We start from the raw sequence: 21,930 nt of genomic DNA on the forward strand, positions 1-21,930 counted from the left end.
AGACTTACCAAAAAAAGAAGTAATGAAAAAGTAGAACAACTGGGTTACATTTTCTCTCTTTAAGAATCTTAAGAGATCATACTTCTGAGAAGGAAAACATTTTTTTTTATCTTAAAATGCAGGACTTATTATTTTAAAGTTTCTCCTTTGATACAGAAATGCCCTATAACGTAAAAGTAAGTTTTTATTTTATTTACAAAAAATAATTATCGCTGGCCTTCACTTAATAAAACTTGAATTATAGTATTTTAATAATCTACTAAAGTATAAAATAGTCATTGTATGAAAACATTAAAATTACATAAACTTATTTAATTACTTAACTAATTTTCTTTGACATTGACACTTAAAGCTTTTAATTTTAGGCTTAAAAGGTTTCGATTTGATATAATAAAGCCATTAAAATTATCAATAGTACAAAAAGATAAAGATAGATTTTTACGATATTTTTTGCTATTCGACTAAAACTGTCTAATTACGAAAATTCTTATTTAACAGTAGTATTTCTAATTCTTTCAAAACTTCACAATCATTTTTATTGTATAAAACATAAGCCTTCTTTGGCTTTGCCATAATATGATAACTACAAAGTAAAAGGCCAGAATTTTAACAATTTTCTTATACTTACTAGTTTTTCACAAAATTTTGATTAATAATATTTTATCATATGAAGTACAATGATATCATTATTTTACTTACATTGACTCAAATAATTTCACTTATAACTAATAAGTCTTAAAAACCGCTTTTTGACAACCCTGACGGCTTACCACAACCAAAGCGGCATACAAAGAAGATTTTATTTCAACAGAAAGTATGGAGTGAGTGTTCTTTACACAAGTTTATTTTTTATATTTTAATCACCTAACTACTTTTAACAGCTTTCTAAACGTGGGTTCCTGTTCCTTGGCCATTACCTGTAAAAAAAGTTATCATTAACATACATTTAAAAAAAAATGACAAATTCGGTAATTCCGTAAAAAGTATTATTACCCGCAGGTACTTTTAAAGGCAAATTGGTGGTTATGTTATTTTCAACGATATCATACAATATCTTTTGTGGTTCCGTTTACACGGGACGACACAAATGAATTAGATAGTATTAAACAAATCTTTACGTAGCTAGGATAATCCTCCCTTTGAAAAAAAAATGTATAATAAAAATATTTATGTGACGAATTTACAAAAACTAATATCTGTGCTCAAACTTAATATACCCCTTTACTAGTCCCAGATGAAAAAATCTTATAATAACAATTTTATTCTATTAGGCATTAAATTATTATGATATTTATTATCCACAAAACTCTTTATTGCTGTCTCGACAAAACTGTAATTTTATTAAATGATTTTCAGATAAATTTTATTACTGATAACAAAAAAATTTATTCTAAGTTTTAAGTATATACAGGCCGAAATACTTATAGAAGTTGTGACCTTTATCTAGGTTTATTATTATAAGGATATTTTTCTTATTTACTCGTAATGCATGTTAATTATAAGATGTAATAATGTTTTGAAAAGATGTGTCCCGCCGAGTTTGTTGCCGGTCCCATATTGGGATACCCTCCTGCAATTGAGGGGGGATTTAAATCTTCTCGAGGCAGAGGCGTACGGTTGGAGCCGGTATAGCTTTATTTGACGTTCATAACCGCATTGTAATATGCCTACTTGAATAAACTATTTTTTATCTTTTATCTTTTAAGGCCTATTTTTACTAGGATAACTGTAAATTCTTGTATTACCTTTGGCAGTAATTTGATTAGACTGGAAGTTCCCTTGGCTCGTCGGTGGCAGAATGTACAAGCCCGTCTGAGGTGACACCCGTGGGACCTGCAGAAAAAAGACATTTTTTTATTATGAAAAAGTAAGGCCTATTTAAACTTATTTTTTTATTATACACTAACTACTTACAATTTAAACTTTTAGTAATTTTAAATACTTAGATGTCATGGACTTAAGAAAACCATGTGGCGGAGGCCGGATTCGTAACCCTGTCCCAATTTCTACACTATAAAAAAAATTGCAAATGCCGCGCAGAATTAACTTGGTCCAACACTACTGTTAAAGCTAACACGCAATGTTAAAGCTAAAGTTGTGATTTCGATGACCCTTTGCCCAGAGGATGGACATAGTTTTAATTGTAGGTTACTTTTATTGTAAGTTTATACTTATGTTTTTGTCTAATAAATCACGATTTAGAGGATTGACAAAACATACTGTATATTTCAATTGCGTTTTTTAAACATTAATCAAGAGTCAGAAAGGATTTGATACCGTAGGCTAAAATGATTGCATCTTCGTGGGGGTCACATGCGCCTATACTTAAAACCCTTTGTATCCCGCATTGTTGCTATCAAAGATCATTGATTGTAATAGCAAAGACATATGTAACTTCGTATAAGACGAATAAAGTGTAAGGAAAAAACGTGCCTCGGAATTCAAGTGAAAGTCATTCTCGAATAGATGGCGCACACACCTTTAGCCTATCCTCGGCTAGATGGCGTGATATCAGTGAATGAACATGGATCAAAATGATATAAAAATAATAAAATCATTTATCCCACGCCCTCATCCAATGCCACAGCTCCACTTCAGACTCTACTTGGGCAGCTCAAACAGACAACGCCATTAATAAAACGCGTGCCTCGCGGTGCAAGATCCGCAGTAGCAGAAGCACTTACCGAGACTATCAACAAGTGCGTTCGGCACAATAACGCAGAAGAATGGTACAATCTTTTAACCTTTTCGTACAAAGTCCTCCACGTATCCGAGCTCCAAAACATTAATATATCGCTTACTCAACAGATCAGAAATAATACCCAAACTCCGAACATGCCCACGCCTAATATACGTCCTGGATGCAATACTAATAAATATAACCTGTTTGAGAAGGTCGAGGAGAAAATTCACGATGGTGACCTTAAGGGTGCAACTCGGTTACTCTTCTCCAACGACACTATGGCACCTGATACACCCGAAACCGCGGCCGCTCTACAGTCCAAACACCCGCCAGGCCCTTCCACCCCTATTTTCGTGGACCCTCCATCTGACCCTTCGGCATGTCTCCAAGCCACTGACAAAGACATTTTAGCAGCTCTGCTATCGTTCCCAAAAGGGTCTGCATCCGGCCTAGACGGCATTTCCCCTCAGCATCTGATTGACCTCACCAATTATGGCAGCGGTGTAACTGGTGAGCATCTTGTCTCCAGCATTACAAAATTAATCAATCTTATGCTGATGGGAGATGTGTGTCAAGAGGTGACGTCGGTAATTTATGGGGCGAACCTCATTGCCCTCTCAAAAAAAGACGGTGGCGTACGCCCTATCGCCGTAGGGTCGACTTTACGGCGATTAGCGGCCAAAGTGTGTGTCCGGCTAACACGCAAAAAACTACAAAATGTTTTTGAACCTATTCAGGTTGGCTTCGGCACACGCGGTGGCTGCGAGGCGGCGGTCCATGCCGTACGCACCTTCGTACATAGCGACGCATGTGAGGTACTTTTAAAATTAGACGTACAGAACGCCTTTAATTCAGTGAATAGAGACACCCTGCTGAACGAAATTAAAATGACGGTTCCGGAAATTTATAACTTTTTACTACAGTGTTATCACTGTCCATCCAAATTAATGCACAAAAACAATGAGATCCTTTCGGCAGTGGGTTGTCAGCAGGGTGATCCCCTCGGTCCAGCCATATTTAGTTTGACAATTAATTCAATAATTCACAGTCTAAATTCCAAATTAAACGTGTGGTACCTTGACGATGGGACTCTAGGTGGCGATTCACAGACTGTCTTAGCAGATTTAATACAAATTAAAAATAAGTTTAAAGATATTGGGTTGGAATTAAATTTCAATAAATGTGAATTATATATTTCCGACAATGTAGATTCTTCTTCGGCATCCCAAATTATTCAAAGTTTTAATAACATCGCGCCATCCATCAAAAATATATCTAAAGACAGTCTACATCTTCTCGGAGCACCCATCTTCAATGAAGCCATCCCTCCCCTTCTGAGTAAATCTATTTCAAAATTTAGTGACTATTCGGACCGCCTTCTCAAAATTAGCAGTCATTCTGCACTGTTTATTCTGAAATTTTGTTTACTCATTCCAAAATTCACCTACCTGCTCCGCTGTTGTCCTATCTGGAAATACCCCCATCTACTCCGACCTCTTGACCTACTTTTAAAATCCCAAATTGAATCAATTTTGAACATCCGATTTAGCGAGCAGGCATGGACTCAAGCCACCTTACCGATAAGGTATGGTGGCTTGGGTACCCGTAAAATTTCAAGTGTTGCTTTGCCAGCATTCTTGGCCTCAATTCATAGCACCTCCGATCTCGCAGGTAATATTCTCAAAGCCTCTCCGGCTACAAACTGCGAGATCGCGTGCCTAGTTGAGGCGTCGAATGCTTGGCTAGCTGGACCGAGTCAAAATTTTCCGTCTCGACCGAAGATACAAAGGGCCTGGGATAACATAGCTTCAGTCTCTACTCTAAACTCACTTCTGGACACCGCGACAGGCAGGGATCGAGCGAGGCTTCTGGCTTCATCTAGGCCAGAGTCGGGTCAGTGGCTACACGCGTACCCCTCGCCTAACACCGGCACCTTTATAGACCCAGGGACGCTACGCATAGCCGCTGGTCTCCGGCTAGGTGTTGCTGTCTGCGCCGACCACAACTGCGCTTCATGTGGATCTGAAGTGGATAGCCTCGGTCACCACGGGCTCGCCTGCTCTTCGGGTGCCGGCCGCCTGTCTCGCCATTCCGCCCTCAATGACATCCTGAGAAGGGCGCTCGTCAGTGCCGGCGTTCCCGCCGCCTTGGAGCCCCAAATAGTGCGGAACGACGGTAAGCGCCCTGACGGGATGTCATTGATTCCCTGGAAGATGGGTCGTGCGTTGGTATGGGACGCCACTTGCGCTGACACGGTAGCGGCGTCCTACGTCCCATCGACCAGCAGGCGTGCTGGCGCGGCGGCGGACACTCGGGAGCGTCAAAAGGTAGCTAAATACAGCTGTCTCGGCGCTCAATACGAATTCGTCGCATTTGGCGTCGAGACACTTGGTTCGTGGGGCAGAGGTGCACAGATGCTCCATAAGGCGCTCGGGAAACGGCTGAGGGAGGCAACGGGCGACCCCCGCGCGGGCAGCTTTCTCGCGCAGAGAATTTCCATCGCCATCCAGCGCGGGAACGCTGCCTGCGTGTTGGGCACCCTCCCGAGGGCACCAAATTTTGATAGGTATTTTTAATTTTTAGTTTTAGTTAATTTAATTGTAGTTAGTTTTAATTTTATATTCGTGTTTATGTCTTTTAGTAATTTATATTAATAAATTCCCCATTTATCCATCTATATACATTTTTTGATAACTTTATACGTTTTCATTTTGAGTTTTAGTCGTGTGTAGGGAATGCAAATCGGTTATTTTTTGTATGGAAATAACCGCGGTTTCGGTTAATAACCGATAATTTCCATACAAAAAATAACCGAAAATAACCGATTTGCATTCCCTAGTCGTGTGTCGATAGATGGCAGTAAATTTACAGTGACTACAAAATTTACAATGACAGGACCCCTCTATACTATCTATTCTTTTTGGTAATAGTAAGGAAAAGTCTAAGAAAAACACGTGCCCATTAGTTTGCCATCCAAAACAGATGGCGCTGTACTGCGCTATATCGTCATGGTTGTTTTCTATGTATTTAAGTATTTATATATTATATATATCGTTGTCTGAGTACCCACAACACAAGCCTTCTTGAGCTTACCGTGGGGCTTAGTCAATTTGTGTAAGAATGTCCCTATAATATTTATTTTTATTTATTTATAAATGTATTGCGGTGACGGAATTATCAAACGTCAAATCTTTTGACAATCAAAGTTATCGCAAAATGTATGGAGATGTACAGCGCCATCTCGTTTACCTGTCAAATTCGAAGCACGAAATCGTTTAGGATTTTACACATCTTAGTCAATCAATGTATCTTTTTTATCTAGACTTAAATAACAATTTTATTTAAGGAAAAACTGTAGCCCTCGCTAATTTGCTAAAAAAAGGTTGAAACAAGCCAGTGGAGGAAAATAAGAATTAACGCTATTAAAAATACTTTTATAAAGAAATTAACTTCAAAGGCGACGTCAAAGGATACCGAGAATTTTTCCGCGTTTTTCCTCTTTTCCTTGTGATTTTTACGTAGACCACCTCCCTTAGATGTCGCATTATAAAACGTTAATTACTGATGTGACCTCGGAAAGTTTTTAGAAATTGCGAAATTTCCACTTGGAAAAAAGTCGGCAACTTCTGATGTTTTTGTATAGGAATCGCAATTTTCCCTTCCAAAATTAAAGATTCCTTTGTTTCATTTGAATTCTTTCACAACGCCTTCACCCACCCAAGTTTGTATAATAATATGCCAAAGCCTGCAACTTAGAATACAAATAACTCTTTCTAACTCATTACAAATTGACTTCGAGTTGTACAGAAAGTGGGAAGCTTTCTTAGAAGTTAGAAAGATATGAGACCATTTCGAGGCACTTTCTGTTTTTTTTTGTAGTTCTGTTTTGTATAAGCAATTTTCTCTTTTGTGAATGTGCTTTAAAATAATTTATTCCTATACTATTATATTTTATTGATAAAATGGGCCGTATGACCTAAGTAGGTTGTAAGGTAAAAGCAATTAATTACTGTAACTATAATCTTACCAATTTACTCATACGGTTTCTAAGTTCAGAAAGTTACGGACTAAAACTAGTTTGTATTTACTAACCGGTCCAATTCGGTCACATCCAAGCAAACCAACAATCAAGTTTAGTCTACTATATCGCTAACAGATCTACAAATTAGTATGTTTGAGAGCTCCACTACCAATGCGTGGTATCTAAAGTTCATAGTAGTAGTAGTATAATAGTAGTAGTAGTAGTAGTAGTAGTAGTAGTAGTAGTAGTAGTAGTAGTAGTAGTAGTAATCACTTTATTGCACACAACACAGGTTTACATAATATTTACAGAATTAAAGGTACAAAGGCGAACTTATCCCTGTAATGGATCTCTTCCAGCTATGAGGGGCGAATTCAAATTAGATAGGTAGACAATAAACTTACGGAATGCACACTAACATTTTAAAAGTAAACAGTTATACTTATGCTTCATCTAGGGGATGGTGATCCGGAAGTGGATTTTTACTATACCCTTTTCTAATTTAATGTGGTAAGGCGAGGACCTTTACGCTATTATCTCTCCTAATTGTAAAAAGAATAAGGCACACTTTGATGTGAAGTTTATTTTTATTTTTGCAATAAGGGACCCCGACTAGTCGCGCTTGGGAAAATAAAATAATTATTACTTTTGTGTTAAATGTAACCTAAAAATTATTATTTAGCAAAATGTGTATTTAATACGGGTATTACTGCAATGTTCTGCCGCCAGAGTGCAGCATTAATTTGTTTAGTAAACCATAGAGTAACTTATACATACTAGGCCTTAACCAGTTTATTGACAAGTTTTCACTGTGACATTGATGCACATGGTTTGTTTACAGGTGGCCTACCGCGAAACGCGAAAATCGAAATTTCTTTATCCGCCTCTCTATCAATGGAATAAGCAACAGTGATAGAGAGGCAGAAACCGAACTTTCGATTGTCGTGTTTCACGGCAGGCCATGTGATTGACCTAGTGACGCATGATGTGTCATTGATGATGTCAATGAGGTTTGTTTACTGTATGTGCTAGTGGTGCCACCTACGCAGAGCTTTGCCTAATATTCCCTATTACAGTAAAGATTATTCATGAACGCGGTAGCGCGTAAGCCTCAAATTATGAAGTAGGTATTTTTTGACAGTTTTGAATGTCTCACGGTTAGTTTTACTAAACTTATATCGACCACTCACTCATTTTGACTATACTCTGTATCTTTAGGTATTTAAATAAAAGTAAACAAAATCTACCCTCAAATAGCTCCTTAAGCCAGTTGAGGGTAGATGAAAACATTACATGATCAAATAATGTAGGTTAAAATCAGGTCGTTCAGTGACAGATCAAGGTGGTTTTGTATTTGGTGGGTTAACCAATAAATGTTATAACTACCCGAAAATGTACAAATTGTTTGTTTACTTTTATTAAATACCTAAAGATACAGACTATAGACTGCGTCAAAATATCGGGAGCTCGAAAACAATACAAAAGGTAATCACGGTTCAGATCACGTCAATATAAGTCTAGGTAATCTTCTCTCTCAATCTGTCATTTTGACTTATATATTTGTAAGAAAAGGACGAAACAAATATTAACTAATTGAGGCTAGTAAAATTTTATGAAAGGGTTACCTGTGGCTGTGCCGAGCTATTGACAGATGATGATGATGCCATAGGACTCGTCAGGGGTTTCGACGATGATGATGATGAGAGCGACGTCACTGATGTTGCTGTAAAAGAAAAAAATTGAAATAAACGGTAGAGTAACGTTATTTACCATTTTAAACAAGTATTCAATAATTTCATGGTAAATTTTTAAGTTTGTCGAAAAACGATTGGCATCTTAGTTACGGCCCCTGTTCTTATCCAAGCCATAGAGAAAAAAATACATAGAGTGCTCACTCCATACATCAGTTTTGGTACCAAAACGACTATTATTTTCATAGTCGACATCTAGCATCGAGTAGCGAAATTATCAGTACTGCTACTTGACAATAGATGTTCCAACGACCGAAAAGTCTAATGCTCAACAATTTTCAGTTAATATTATAACCAGATTAACCGGAACTCAATTTAAAGTCCTTCTGCTTTTAATATTAGTTGTAAATTGTTGTTTAATACAATTTTCGTGAGTCGCGACATTATAGAGAATTCTAGTATCAAGTAGCGGTACTGATAATTCCGCTACTCGATGCTAAATGTCGACTGCGAAACTAATAGTAGTTTTGGTACCAAAACTGATGTATGGAGTGAGCACTCTATTCTTACTATATTGTTCTATGTCCAAGCTATAATTCCATTTTCCTGGTCTTATTTGTTTGGTGCTCTCCATCTCTCTCGGGCTAACTTGATGGACAATAAGTTTTTATCAAAAAATAATTTTCGATTCATGTTTTTATCGCTAATTATTGTAGGTACTTTTCTTTTAAAAGGGTCAAACAGATCACTGTGTTATGTCTTTCCTGTAGACATACACAAGAGTTAAGGGCTATAAAGGTTAATTTTCTTATTTAACCCTTACCCACGTGAAAAGGTCGTCCTTTTATTTAGAGAACTATGATAAAATCATTGCTTACATGCCCACAAGCTGTTAACTATTGCCCACAGGAGAGAAAAATGTGCTGTTCGCGATAACACACTAGTTTTCTCTCCTGTGGGCAATAGTTAACAGCTTGTGGGCATGTAAGCAATGATTTTATCATAGTTCTCTAAATAAAAGGAGGACCTTTTCACGTGGGTAAGGGTTAAATAAGAAAATTAACCTTTATAGCCCTTAACTCTTGTGTATGTCTACAGGAAAGACATAACACAGTGATCTGTTTGACCGTAATAACGGTCAACTAATACTCATTCTAATACAATTCTAACCAACCCAACGAGGTTGCGATGTTTTATCACAGAGTTTCTATGTCCACTTCCAGTCTTCATCAAATCAGCTCTATGGTACCATCATATTACATTGTCAAATCTCGTATTATTGAACGTGTTTTGAACAAACACTATATTAACACAATCTTTCATACATGTAGCCTATTATTTATTGAAAACAACATTGCTAGATATAAAAGTCACAGAATGCTTGAAATTATTACTATCGCTACACCTTATAAAACAAAGTCCCCCGCCGCGTCTGTCAGTTTGTGTGTTTGTATGTTCGCGATAAACTCAAAAACTACTGGACGAATTGTCATGCGGTTTTCACCTATCAATAGAATGATTCTTGAGGAAGGTTTAGGTGTATTTGTTAACCCGTGGGAAGCCGAAGCGGATCGCTAGTTTGTATCAATTTTTTAATCCAAACTACCAAATTGCCCCGAGATTACCGATGCTAATAAAGTTATAACATACATCATTTGAGCTCAGGACACCATTTAAGCTTAAGGTACCCCAATTGACCCCAATAAAATAGTTGGGAAGTTACCTGGGGTAAATTAGTCCTAACCTAACGGTACGGTAGGGAGTTGTTACTATAACTTAGCAGAAGTGGGTCGAAAAACTCATAATCGTGTGTAAGATTTACTGTTTCCTAAATCAGATAATAATAAAATCTCTGATCAGGTATTTTAGGTTAGGATCAGCATTTTGGACAATTTTTTTACATTATTTTCCACACCATAATTTAAAAATTAGGACATAAAATTGAGCGCCACGGCTCGGCCACGACATCGAGCGACTTGCGACGGCGGGAGCGATAACCATAGGTTGGAGCGAAAGGTCCGATCGCTGTGTCACGCTCCAACCTCCCGCCGTCGCAAGTCGCTCGATGTCGTGGCCGAGCCGTCAAGGAGGCTTGAATTCACTACTTACTACTACTACTTAATGAGCTTGAAAGGGTTAAAATCATATGAACCATGCATTTACATAAGAATTTATGATAGCTTGTCGAAAAACAGCAAAAAATTTTGGCATCAAGAAAGGAATTTTTGTTCAAACAAACCTACTCGTGGAGCCGTTTGGTAGTGATATAAATTATAAAATCGCTCACGCTGATTGGTGCATGCGAAATAAAGTGAAAGTCGTGAGGTACGTGCCAATAACCAAGACGATTGTCAAGGTCGTTTCAAAACCAGAACCATAACAAATTGTCAAATTAAAATCAACGTCTTGGTTCTGAATACAAAATACAACTAACAAAAAAATCTTATATTTATAAAAAAAGATTTGCTTCTAAAGTCAAAAGGTAACAATTTGTTTATTTTACTCACTTCTAAAAAAATTAACTTACCGGGTAGAGGTAAATTATTTCTAACGGAGTAGTATGGCGGCGGTGCAGGGGTTGCGGCCGGATTGGCTGTGTTCACTTGCGGGACATATGCTGTTGGATAATTATTTGAGGGTTAATTACAATTACAATTACAGTTTTGTTATATTTTAAAGGCAAGTAACTGCCTATATCATTGTAATAAAATCTCATATTTCACGGCTGTGACGTCTGTCTCACTAAAATTTTGTTATAAAAAAGGGTTCAATGTTTACTTACAAATGGGACCGCTCCCTCTCAAATACGGATTTCCGTATGTCGCCGCGTATCTGACGTCCACGCCGCCGCTTAAAGCTCCTTGATTAGCCATTGGGATAACTGTTAAGAAAAAATTATGTTTTTAAAGATATTCAGGAGATTTTGAGGGAGAAGATGGTGCTGTGTGTTCCACATATGGTCTTCTCACATGTCGATTATCTCGATCGAGCTGCGAGGAGAGAGTATCAGGGGCACCGGACTGGAAAATGTTCATACCGATGGAGTGACGAAGCCCTAAAGAAGGAAGGATGAAGGAAATAATAGGGCAGTGTCATTCACGTGTCTGACGCCAAGACCATTTTTGGATCACTGAGCCAATGAAGTGAGCAATTAAGGGGGTTTTATGGTGCTCCCATTGTTTTAAGGGCTCCAATACTCAAAATCTACTTTCAATTTAGACATTTAATAAAAATGTCCCATCGTCCCACCGACTGAATTACCGAAAAGGATCAAAATCCAGTTTTTAATTTAAATCTTCAAGGTGATTTTTTCTATATCATACCGATAAGTTAAGTAAAACTTACCATCAGGTCCAACCAGCCCTCCCAACCGTCCGCAGCTCGCTTGCCTGTTCAACGACCCACACTGAGCTGGGTATTCTGTACTTCTAGAGAACGATCCTGTCAGACTGTCAGGCTGTGGGGGGGCGTAGTCCCTTGAATAATCTACGTAGGGCACGTAGCCATTACTCTGTCCACCCTGGAAGATAAATCAAGATTAAACGGCACTGTGATTTGAGTTGATAATAACGAATGTGAAGACAGATGATATAACTAGTTAAGATGCCAAAAGTTTTGCTAGAGAGGATGCCAAAGAAATTCGGAAAGGGGATTTGGGCTCCAAAGAAAAAATGAGAATGCATCTGGGGTTAACACTTAGATCAAAAGGAGAGAGAATATTTACGAAGAGTATCTGTTGGCACCAGAGTTGAAGTAATTTCATCACAATGAGATTTTGAAATTATTCTTCTTTTTCACACCGATAGCAAGTTAAATTACAACCAACGGCAAGCAAGGTTGACCTTAAAGTTTCTTCATGGCATTTAGCTTAAATATCGTGCACACAAATCACATATAACTTAGTCATTCTATTTCGTTTTTGCTTAGTACTCTATATAGCTTCATGTACCACCTCAACTCTCCTGCCATCACAAATAGGTTAAATATGTACGTGTTGCAAATCTTACCTTGAAATTCAAATGGCTGATGGCCTGATTGAAGTCTCCACTATATCGCTGGTACTTCATTAACTCATTATCAATGCCAGGATCGGGTATTGACACTGGGCCAGCCAGTGGTAGACCCAGATTCGTCGTCAGCTGAAGATTGGAGTGGAATTCTGTCTCAGATCCGTTTGATGCATCCTGCAAAGATTTTAGAAAATGATTCAAATTCAAACACGTATCCATTGTGAAAGTTATGTAATATCGGACATTATCATTTGCTCGCCCTTTTCGTTATCTTTGAGTCGGCGCAGCATGTCTGTTTCTATCATACCTCTCTGTCGCTCTTCATGTTATCATTCATATCCGTCATTTTCACATATCATCTCTAATAAATTAAGAAATGTTTCTGTTATTAATATGGTGAACTTTAAGTTGAATCTAAGACTTCCAGTCATTTAATCATGGTTCACACCCCTCTAACTATGAAGTCAGGAATAACGTTGGTTATATTTTAAAATCGATGCAGATACTAGGTTTTTTAACCTCCCCTAACATTTATAAACATTTTCTTCTTATCCAATTCCTAATGGAAGGAAAAGTAAAAATAAACCGTCCGTAAGTTATATTCTAGTAGTTTTTATACATAACACTTACCATTTCACAACTCCCCTCAACCTGCCTCAACTCCATCTTTAAATCGCTGATATTAGAACTCCTATCGCTGTCCTTAAACGGGTCGACACTAGATTTAATATTAGTGATGTCTGGCTTCTTGTCCACGTCTCTCTTCCGATGACATAGCATGACGATCAGCATGATGATGAGGATGACTATGATGGCTGAGGAGCCGCAGCTTATTATGAGGATTAGGGGGAGGGATTCTGAAATAAAACATTGAATGTAGAGAAGAAATAAAAATCAAAATAAAGTCGATAATTTTTTTCTTTATTAGTCGGGTCGTGTGCTCTTCAAAATATTGACTTCATTCTACACCCAAGATACAATAGAAGATTTTCTATTCAAAATGTCCTATTTCTATAATTTATTAGTGTATTGAAAGGTTGTTAAATACTAAATTTGACAATCTGGATCAAGACTAAAGCAACATAATATAGTGCCATCTTAAACCAGCAATAAAAAAAATTTGAATATTTTGCACTACGATTTTATTATTTTTTCTTTGTTTATACTTACTGTCAGGTATGAGTCGTATTTCAATACTATCCGAACCGTACAAATTGGAGACACTGCAGTTGTATGTACCAAAATGCCTTGCGTCGCTCTCTCTTATTATTAGAGTTGACTTCGTCTTCCCGTCTGTTAAAGTTTCTTCTAAAAAGGCATACTCCTAAAACAGTAAATATTATTAGTTGGAAACTTTGAACTGTAAGAAATTTATTAAGTTTTAAATAGTTTTGAATAAAAAAAATTAAACATTTATTTGGGGACAAATGTACACAGATTGACTAACTGCCGTATTCGAACTTCAAGATATTCACAAGAGACGACACGTACTAGATATGTTATAGTTTAGATATCAACTATTTAGTTCTCTTTTGCAGCGCAATTCGGGCAACCAATGTCACTTTTACGTTAGATAGAGTAAGATATCTATTAGATGTGAATTGGAACTCTAAGTCATATCAATTTTTTATCAAGCAGATACGTCTGCGAGCGATATTCCAAATTTTGTATTAAAGGAAAAAATGGAAAAATTTACGCTTCCGGCAGGACTTGAACCCGCATCCTCCACAATCCGTGTGTTGCTCTTAACCAATTGAGCTACGGAAGCCTACCAGGACATCGCAAATCTTTCCATTCCATTCTTTATGTAAACACGCCTTTGGGGTGGCGTATAGCGACATCTACCGAAAGACAATTACATCTTTTAACGGCACCGGAGTCTAAGTCATATCCTGTGAAAATCGTTCAAGATTATCTCCAGAATCGCGCAAATGTCTAATTTGACAGGTTAGATCTTATACATATCGTTATCGTATCTTGGTGATGTCTAAAAGATATCTAATAGATGTCTATTTCAAAATCCGAATCGGGCCCTAAGCCTCTAACTAGTAAAAGCTTGTAGTAGGTATTGGCAAAAAGAATAGATACCCCTATACAGAGGGGTCCTGTCATTGTAAATTTTGTAGTCACTGTAAATTTACTGCCATCTATCGACACACGACTAAAACTCAAAATGAAAACGTATAAATTTATCAAAAAATGTATATATCGAGGGTTTGGAGGTCAAACCCGATAAATCCAAATATTTTATCATTCAAATAAGAATTCTACGCATGTCACATATAGTTCTAATTTTAAAACCCTTTTACTCGACTTATCGGGTTTGACCACGCACCCCTCGATATATGGATAAATGATTTTATTATTTTTATATCATTTTGATCCATGTTCATTCACTGATATCTATGTGTTAAAATTGTTAAATATGAAACGGTGTCGTCACGCCATCTAGCCGAGGATAGGCTAAAGGTGTGTGCGGCATCTATTCCAGAATGACTTTTACTTGAATTCCGAGGCACGTTTTTTCCTTAGACTTTATTCGTCTTATACGAAGTTACAATGTCTTTGGTATTGGTAATATACATAGATAGTAATAAGTATTGCGAGGAAAAATTTAAAAGTATAATAAGAGTCGTCATAAACACACAAAAAAAATCTTCTCGATTCTAACCCACGACTTTCAGCTTTATATGCAGGATTTTTTACTAGAGAATCTAGAGATGCAACGGATATTTGTTTGGCCGGATACCGGATACCAGATGTTCAGCCTGACGATCGGCAGAATATTCGGTATCCAGTCGCCGAATATTCGGCCGGTAGAACTATACCTACATTTAGGTTTTTTAGGTGCGCATTGTGCAGGTTTTGACCTGTTTCGTAGTGTGCGTTCGCGCGGACTCATTTCTAGGTCCGAAATGAGTGCGCGTGCAAGTGAGTGAAAAGTTATTATAATTATAATAAACGAGTACGATTATGACCGTGACTGTTTGTTAAAACCAATTTGTTTACTCCGAAATCAAGTAAAGATACTATCTGGTATCCGGCCGGACATTAAAACAAGGGCCAGATAGGTCGGATACCGGATAGTAACCGAATATTCAAGGCGGTTCAAAATTTCAGGACTTTTCGTGACATTTAATATAGGTACGGCACATACTTAAAGTCTTTGAACTGTCTCTAAGTTGCATACAAACGACTTTATGTAAACTGCCTTCTATCAAAATCCCGTAACAGCCCCTAGAACTTAAACCATCACTTACCTGGTTATAGTATGAGTTGATCTCGTTCCCTCCGAACGACCAAAGCACGTAATCGGGCTTCGGAACAGAGAAGGAGATACATTCTATCCTCACGCTGTCTCCCTCTACGCCGTATTGTGTTTGATTTGACATTATTTTCGGCGGACCTTTGGAAAATGTAGTTGTTGAAATTACAGTAGGATTAGTTTATACTAAAACTACACTAAGAAATAAGTAAGTAAATATTCTTTATTATGCACCATACAGTCAAAAATACACAGAACATTAAATACAGTTAAAAGCTCGGTCACAACAGGCGGTCATTTCGCTAAGAAATATTGAGGGATGAGTACATATTTTATTAGGAGTACCTAAGAGAAGAGAATTGTTACAATTTTTTGTGACGTAAAGACATTATTTACTTTGTTGGATGTCAATTTATATTTTAAGTCACCGTATTGAATACCAAAACTTTGGTACCCTATCCGAGAAAATTTAAGAAATATAGTAAAGAAAGACATGCAAATACAGCTAAGAGAAAAAAATCATTTCATCACTTTCTCATTTATGGATATTGATCTTCAAATACACTTAAACGCAGTATTATAATTATTATAAACAAATGCATCGTCTCAAAGTTTTGTCAAATCTAAATTTTTCAATATTACTCTTCAATATTTCTTAATACCAACACGCCTTCAAGAATTAACTTCAAGAACACTCTTACCACTTTAATATTAAAACTAGCATGACAAACTTTTCTCGAAGTTTTCCAACTGTTGGCAAGACTCAAACTTCATGCATACTAACGCATATGCCTCGCACGGAATACTAAATTATGGCAAATTGATCGGTCGATGTAGGAGAGATCAGAAGTGGGATAGGTTAGACAAGCTATTAGGGCTTTGCATGTTGCATTTGGTATAAGACGTCTTTGTAGTCAAGGATGTTACGTTTTGAATATGTTTACCTCATTAATAGTTCCAAGCGTAATAATTTTAAGTAAAAAAACTTTTAAAGTGTCTTTTACCAGCTGAAACCAATTGTGTCCTAAAATAGTAAAAGTATAAATATTTCAAGTATAAAAAACCCTAGAAGTTACAAATAGGTATTAGATTACAGAAAAAGTTTTTGTAATTATTTCCTATTTTAAGATAAACAAACTAGGTAGTTAAAAAAATTAAAAATTTCAAACATACTCGTAGATTTGCCCAATTTCCTTATCGGAAGCGGCATTTGAGTATTATACAATATTTTCAGTCGACTCTCGCAATAAATTACGCTCGTTATTTTATATTGGGAGAGAGATGCGATGCGACTAATGTCAAAATAGTTGACCCGTCAAGGCACAACCAAGTACCTAAACGCCATTTTTACAATTATGTATTACGCATTTACAAATACGATCAAATGCGGTCTTTGTTGGAATCTGTGTTCAATTATGGCCTAAATTGAAGCTCAAAGAGATTCCACTAAAACTAACTTCGTGTCACCAATTGTGCCGATAGACCGCAGTTTCCTTTACAAGTTGTTAAATTGTGTTCAACATTCAACCTGTGAAGATTTGAGCGTTTGAGTTGCCTTAATAGGTACACTATTCTTGACTTACAGATATAAGATACAGGTGCTTGTTATAATCAAATAATAAATACTTATTTTATAAGTTATAATAAAAATAAATAAAAATAAAATATCTTTATTTCAGAATATAAGAATTCCATACAATATTGTTAGTACCATAATACATTACAGCTAGATGTTAGTAAGTACATTAAAATTAATCATTAACACAATATTTTGACAATGAGATCAAGATTTATAATAAAATTATGTAGTTATGTAAAATCTGTGGATAGTTCTTTTACCCCTAGATAATTTTTACTTTTATTTTCCTTGATGATGACAGATGAACCAAAGTAACCAGTAGCTGGCATCCCCAGAACTAAAATAATATACTTAGGGGTAAAAGAAGAAAGGGATGGCAAGAGCACAGGAAGGAGTGGATGATGAGAGGGCCCCACGTTGGGCGCCAAAGCTAAGTCTTGTTCTATATTCTTTCTACTTCACTAAAACCTTAAAATGCGATAAACTGTTACAATTATCCACTAGACATATGAGAAAATCAACCAGAAAACCATCTCACCTCTAACATAAATCATAGCTGGAGCTTCAATCGGCTGATACCCTTCCGTACTAGCCTTACACCAATACTGGCCTGCTGTAGCGGCATTCACTGTGACAGTGAGATTAGAAGATTTACCCGCGATCTGTAACAATACTGGAAGTTAACAAAACCCTGGCCTACTGAAACTATATTATTTATTATATGCTTGAACGAGACTTAACCCGTGGAGCGCCCCAGAATTGCCGACATTACTCCTATAATATGTAGTTACCATCACACGTGTGACAGTACGGCGCTCCACGGGTTAATTACTGCGTATTATTTTAATAAACTTTAAAATCTGGACATCGTTAGTGTTGTGTCACAATCAAGTGACAGCCCTAGAGTGAAAAACCGGGCAAGTGCGAGTCGGACTCGCGCACGAAGGGTTCCGTACCATAATGGAAAAAAAAAAACGGTCACCCATCCAAGTACTGACCCCGCCCGACGTTGCTTAACTTCGGTCAAAAATCACGTTTGTTGTATGGGAGCCCCACTTAAATCTTTATTTTATTCTGTTTTTAGTATTTGTTGTTATAGCGGCAACAGAAATACATCATCTGTGAAAATTTCAACTGTCTAGCTATCACGGTTTGTGAGATACAGCCTGGTGACAGACGGACGGACGGACGGACAGCGGAGTCTTAGTAATAGGGTCCCGTTTTACCCTTTGGGTACGGAACCCTAAAAACGTTCAAGTAGATATAAAACAAGATTAAACGCAGCTAGAAGATGTTGATGTCAACTTTAGCCAGTTTTTCCCCGAGACCACAATGAAAATGTATTCTTCAAAACGATGGAGTTAATTTAAAAGCTTAATTGGGCTGCCTGTACGCTGAAGCGGAGCGGAGCGGAGATGTGAGAAATCAACCAATGGTTGAAACCAGCAGAGCGGGGATTATAGCCAATGCTATTAGTTGATTCCCTACATCTCCGCTCCGCTCCGCTTCTGGCCTTATATGCTATTAAGTATCGTTGAAGTAAATAATAATGACCAAACATCGTGAAAGTTTATATCAGCTGCCTGCTGTAGCCACGTTCACTGTGACAGTGAGATTAGAAGATTTACCCACTCTGTAAGAATACTGGAGATTAGAGCTCTCGTTTTGTTACGTAGTTAAGGAAATATATAATACATATTAACTTTTATTAAATGGGATTTGTTGGAATGGTGGTTTAAATAGTATTTTAAGAAGTTTCTTACAATAAGTAGCCGGTTTTCCTGTTCCTGATCCTGTATATTTATGATGTTTTTTCTACGTCTGACCATACATTTCAAGGTTTGTGTACTTACACAACGTTGTACAACGCAAAAAATAACATTAACTTTAAAAATATAGCAATATTTCAATGACCTTGCGTGGTGCTCAAATTGCAGTTATCATATCATGCCAAAAAGCACATAGTGTGGCACGTATGCAGTTGAAATGCAAATGCATTGACGTACGGAATTAGATGGAACACACATGTGTGAAAAAGGTAATTTTCTTAGTGAATCCTTATATGTAAAGAAGCTCTTCCACAGCATAATAGTTAAGGATAAAAATACAGATCTGATGTGTCTGCGGACAGGAATTCCCACCAATCATTGACCGATCTTTCAAACACATCTGATAGACTCTGATCATCATTATTCTTAAGAGCCTAGCTAGCTTGTCGGTGGAGTAATCGCCATTACGTTCTTTTCTCTGCCACTGCTTTGAGCTCCTGATACGTCAATTTTCTCTTTGGCCTGATCAATATATGCATGTCTTGGTCTTCCTCTGCCTCTCTGTTTTTATATTCTGCCTTCAATTATAGACTTTATGTAAGTATCGTGACGTATCAGGTGCCCCATGACTCTGAATGCATTGTAAAATGTTTTTGCTGAAATTCAACTCACCACAACATGTTCTCCTCTATATAAAACCCACTCTATCTTCGGAGTCGGATACCCGTCGACGAGGCAGGTCAAAGTGGCCGAGGATCCCGCTTCTGCCTCCACGTCTCTCGGTCTTTGGTGGAACGTGGGGCCGTCTGTGGAAAATGATTGATTAAGATTTCATACGCTAGATTAAGAATATAATAGGTGAGACCAAAGCGCATCGTCTCCGCTGGCTTGGCCTCCTCGAAAGGAAGGGTGAAGATCGGGCAGCCAAAAGGGCCTACACTTGGGTCGACCAACTGGACGCCGTCCTGTTGGTTATCCTAAATATCGTTGGGTAGATAGAGTGGAGGCAGATCTCCGTGAGCTCGGCGTCAGCGAAAGCTGGCGTGATTCCTCTCAGAACCGAGCAAAGTGGCGTGCTCTTGGAGGCCAGGACTCATTTTGGGTCATCGTGCCAGCCAAGTAAGATTTCATACACATTACTAATAAAAAATTATATAGTACCTACTACTTAAAATTGAAAATTAAAAGGGGAAATTTATATCGTCACCTTTTACGATTATGGAAGGGAAAATAGGAGGAAAACCAAAAAGAAATTACATTGACCAAAAAACCTAATACACCGGCATTTTGAACGTTATGTGATTATGCTATTGCGTTGGATATCAAACTAAGATTTGATCCAGTTTCTGTCAGAATATCGTTACGGGGTAAGGTAGGGTGACTGCTATTGTTATTGGCCACTACATAGTAATTGGCCACCCTTAACAATAAAGCTTCAATTGGCTTGTTTCTTTCTCATTAGTTAGGATTGGCTAATTAGTGGCCAATAGCGCTGAAAAGAAGCGCTGGTGGCCTAGCGGTAAGAGCGTGCGACTTTCAATCCGGAGGTCGCGGGTTCAAACCCCGGCTCATACTACTTATGTACGAAATATCATTTGATATTTGCCAGTCGCTTTTCGGTGAAGGAAAACATCGTGAGGAAACCGGACTAATTCCAATAAGGCCTAGTTTCCCCTCTGGGTTGGAAGGTCAGATGGCAGTCGCTTTCGTAAAAAGTAGTGCCTACGTCAAATCATGAGATTATTTGTCAAGCGGACCCCAGGCTCCCATGAGCCGTGGCAAAATGACGCGTGGAAGAAGAAGAAGAACTATAGCAGTCACCATATTTAATGCCATTCGGAGCGGAGTGAAAAGTGTCCGTTTTGTATAAAATACATTTCTTGTTCAGCTGTATTGCCTGAAACTGTATTAGCTGTCAAATTAGCTGTTGGCAATTTACAGTAAAGATATCACAAATGTAAAAACGAAGCGAAAAATTAAAGTAAATAAGCTGTTGCAATTTAGCTCCAACACGAATGTTCCGTGACTAACCTGAGGGCCTACCGCGAACCCAATTCGACGTGTTGTCTCTCTGTCGCACTTGTAAATTAGTACATAAGTGTGACAGGGAGGCAACACGTCGAACGTGGTTCGCGGTCCCCGGTTGTTATTCTCATTATTCCTCACTTCCTTATCTGCAATGGTTATAATTATATATCTGCAGTTGTAGCTTTTTAGGGTTCCGTAGCCAAATGGCAAAAAACGGAACCCTTATGGATTCGTCATGTCTGTCTGCCTGTCTGTCTGTCTGTGTATGTCACATTGAAACTTGGTAAGTAGATGTATTCTGTGAACCGCATTAAGATTTTCACAAAAAAATAGAAAAAAAACAATAAATTTTGGGGATTCCCCATACTTAGAACTGAAACTCAAACATTTTTTTTTCATCAAACCCGTCTGGATTATCTATGGATAGGTCTTTAAAAATGATATTGAGGTTTCTAATATCATTTTTTTCTAAACTGAATAGTTTGCGCGAGAGACACTTCCAAAGTGGTAAAATGTGTCCCCCCCCCCCCCCCTGTAACTTCTAAAATAAGAGAATGATAAAACAAAAAAAATATATGATGTACATTACCATGCAAACTTCCACCGAAAATTGGTTTGAACGAAATCTAGTAAGTAGTTTTTTTTTAATACGTCATAAATCGTAAACCGCAATTTTATTATGTTACTAGCTGCTACGGACCCTTAATGGGCGAGTCCGATTCGCACTTGGCCGCTTGTTTTTAGTTGTTTTTAAGGCTATGCATTTGGATAGCAACTGCAGTAATCGTAGTAGAGTTAGACCAAGAAAAGTCTGCAGCGATTTTGACAGCCCTCGCAGTGCCAGTGTTATTTTAAACGTCAAGCTTCTATGAAATTATGACGTA

The 21,930-nt window shown here is 37.6% G+C and overlaps 1 protein-coding gene and 1 long non-coding RNA gene across 2 annotated transcripts in view; one reads left to right on the forward strand and one right to left on the reverse strand.

Annotated features, from left to right (window-relative positions):
- LOC134801925 (uncharacterized) overlaps positions 1-8,116 on the forward strand; it is a 41,690-nt gene extending 33,574 nt beyond the window's left edge. The window contains exon 2 of the long non-coding RNA XR_010145757.1: positions 7,985-8,116. This is a non-coding gene — a long non-coding RNA (uncharacterized LOC134801925). The remainder of the gene's footprint in view (positions 1-7,984) is intronic.
- Positions 671-21,930, reverse strand: part of LOC134801888 (irregular chiasm C-roughest protein-like) — a 174,960-nt gene continuing 153,700 nt past the window's right edge. Inside the window, exons 11-22 of the mRNA XM_063774541.1 lie at positions 19,691-19,824; positions 17,788-17,911; positions 15,666-15,811; positions 13,576-13,729; positions 13,036-13,262; positions 12,403-12,579; positions 11,741-11,915; positions 11,178-11,276; positions 10,923-11,012; positions 8,330-8,427; positions 1,746-1,833; positions 671-917 (exon numbers count right to left, since the gene is read on the reverse strand). Coding sequence (XP_063630611.1) covers positions 886-917; positions 1,746-1,833; positions 8,330-8,427; positions 10,923-11,012; positions 11,178-11,276; positions 11,741-11,915; positions 12,403-12,579; positions 13,036-13,262; positions 13,576-13,729; positions 15,666-15,811; positions 17,788-17,911; positions 19,691-19,824 — 1,544 coding nt within the window. The 3' untranslated portion in view covers positions 671-885. The remainder of the gene's footprint in view (positions 918-1,745; positions 1,834-8,329; positions 8,428-10,922; positions 11,013-11,177; positions 11,277-11,740; positions 11,916-12,402; positions 12,580-13,035; positions 13,263-13,575; positions 13,730-15,665; positions 15,812-17,787; positions 17,912-19,690; positions 19,825-21,930) is intronic.

Source organism: Cydia splendana, chromosome 23 (genome assembly GCF_910591565.1).
Source record: "Cydia splendana chromosome 23, ilCydSple1.2, whole genome shotgun sequence".
Taxonomy (NCBI): domain Eukaryota; kingdom Metazoa; phylum Arthropoda; class Insecta; order Lepidoptera; family Tortricidae; genus Cydia; species Cydia splendana.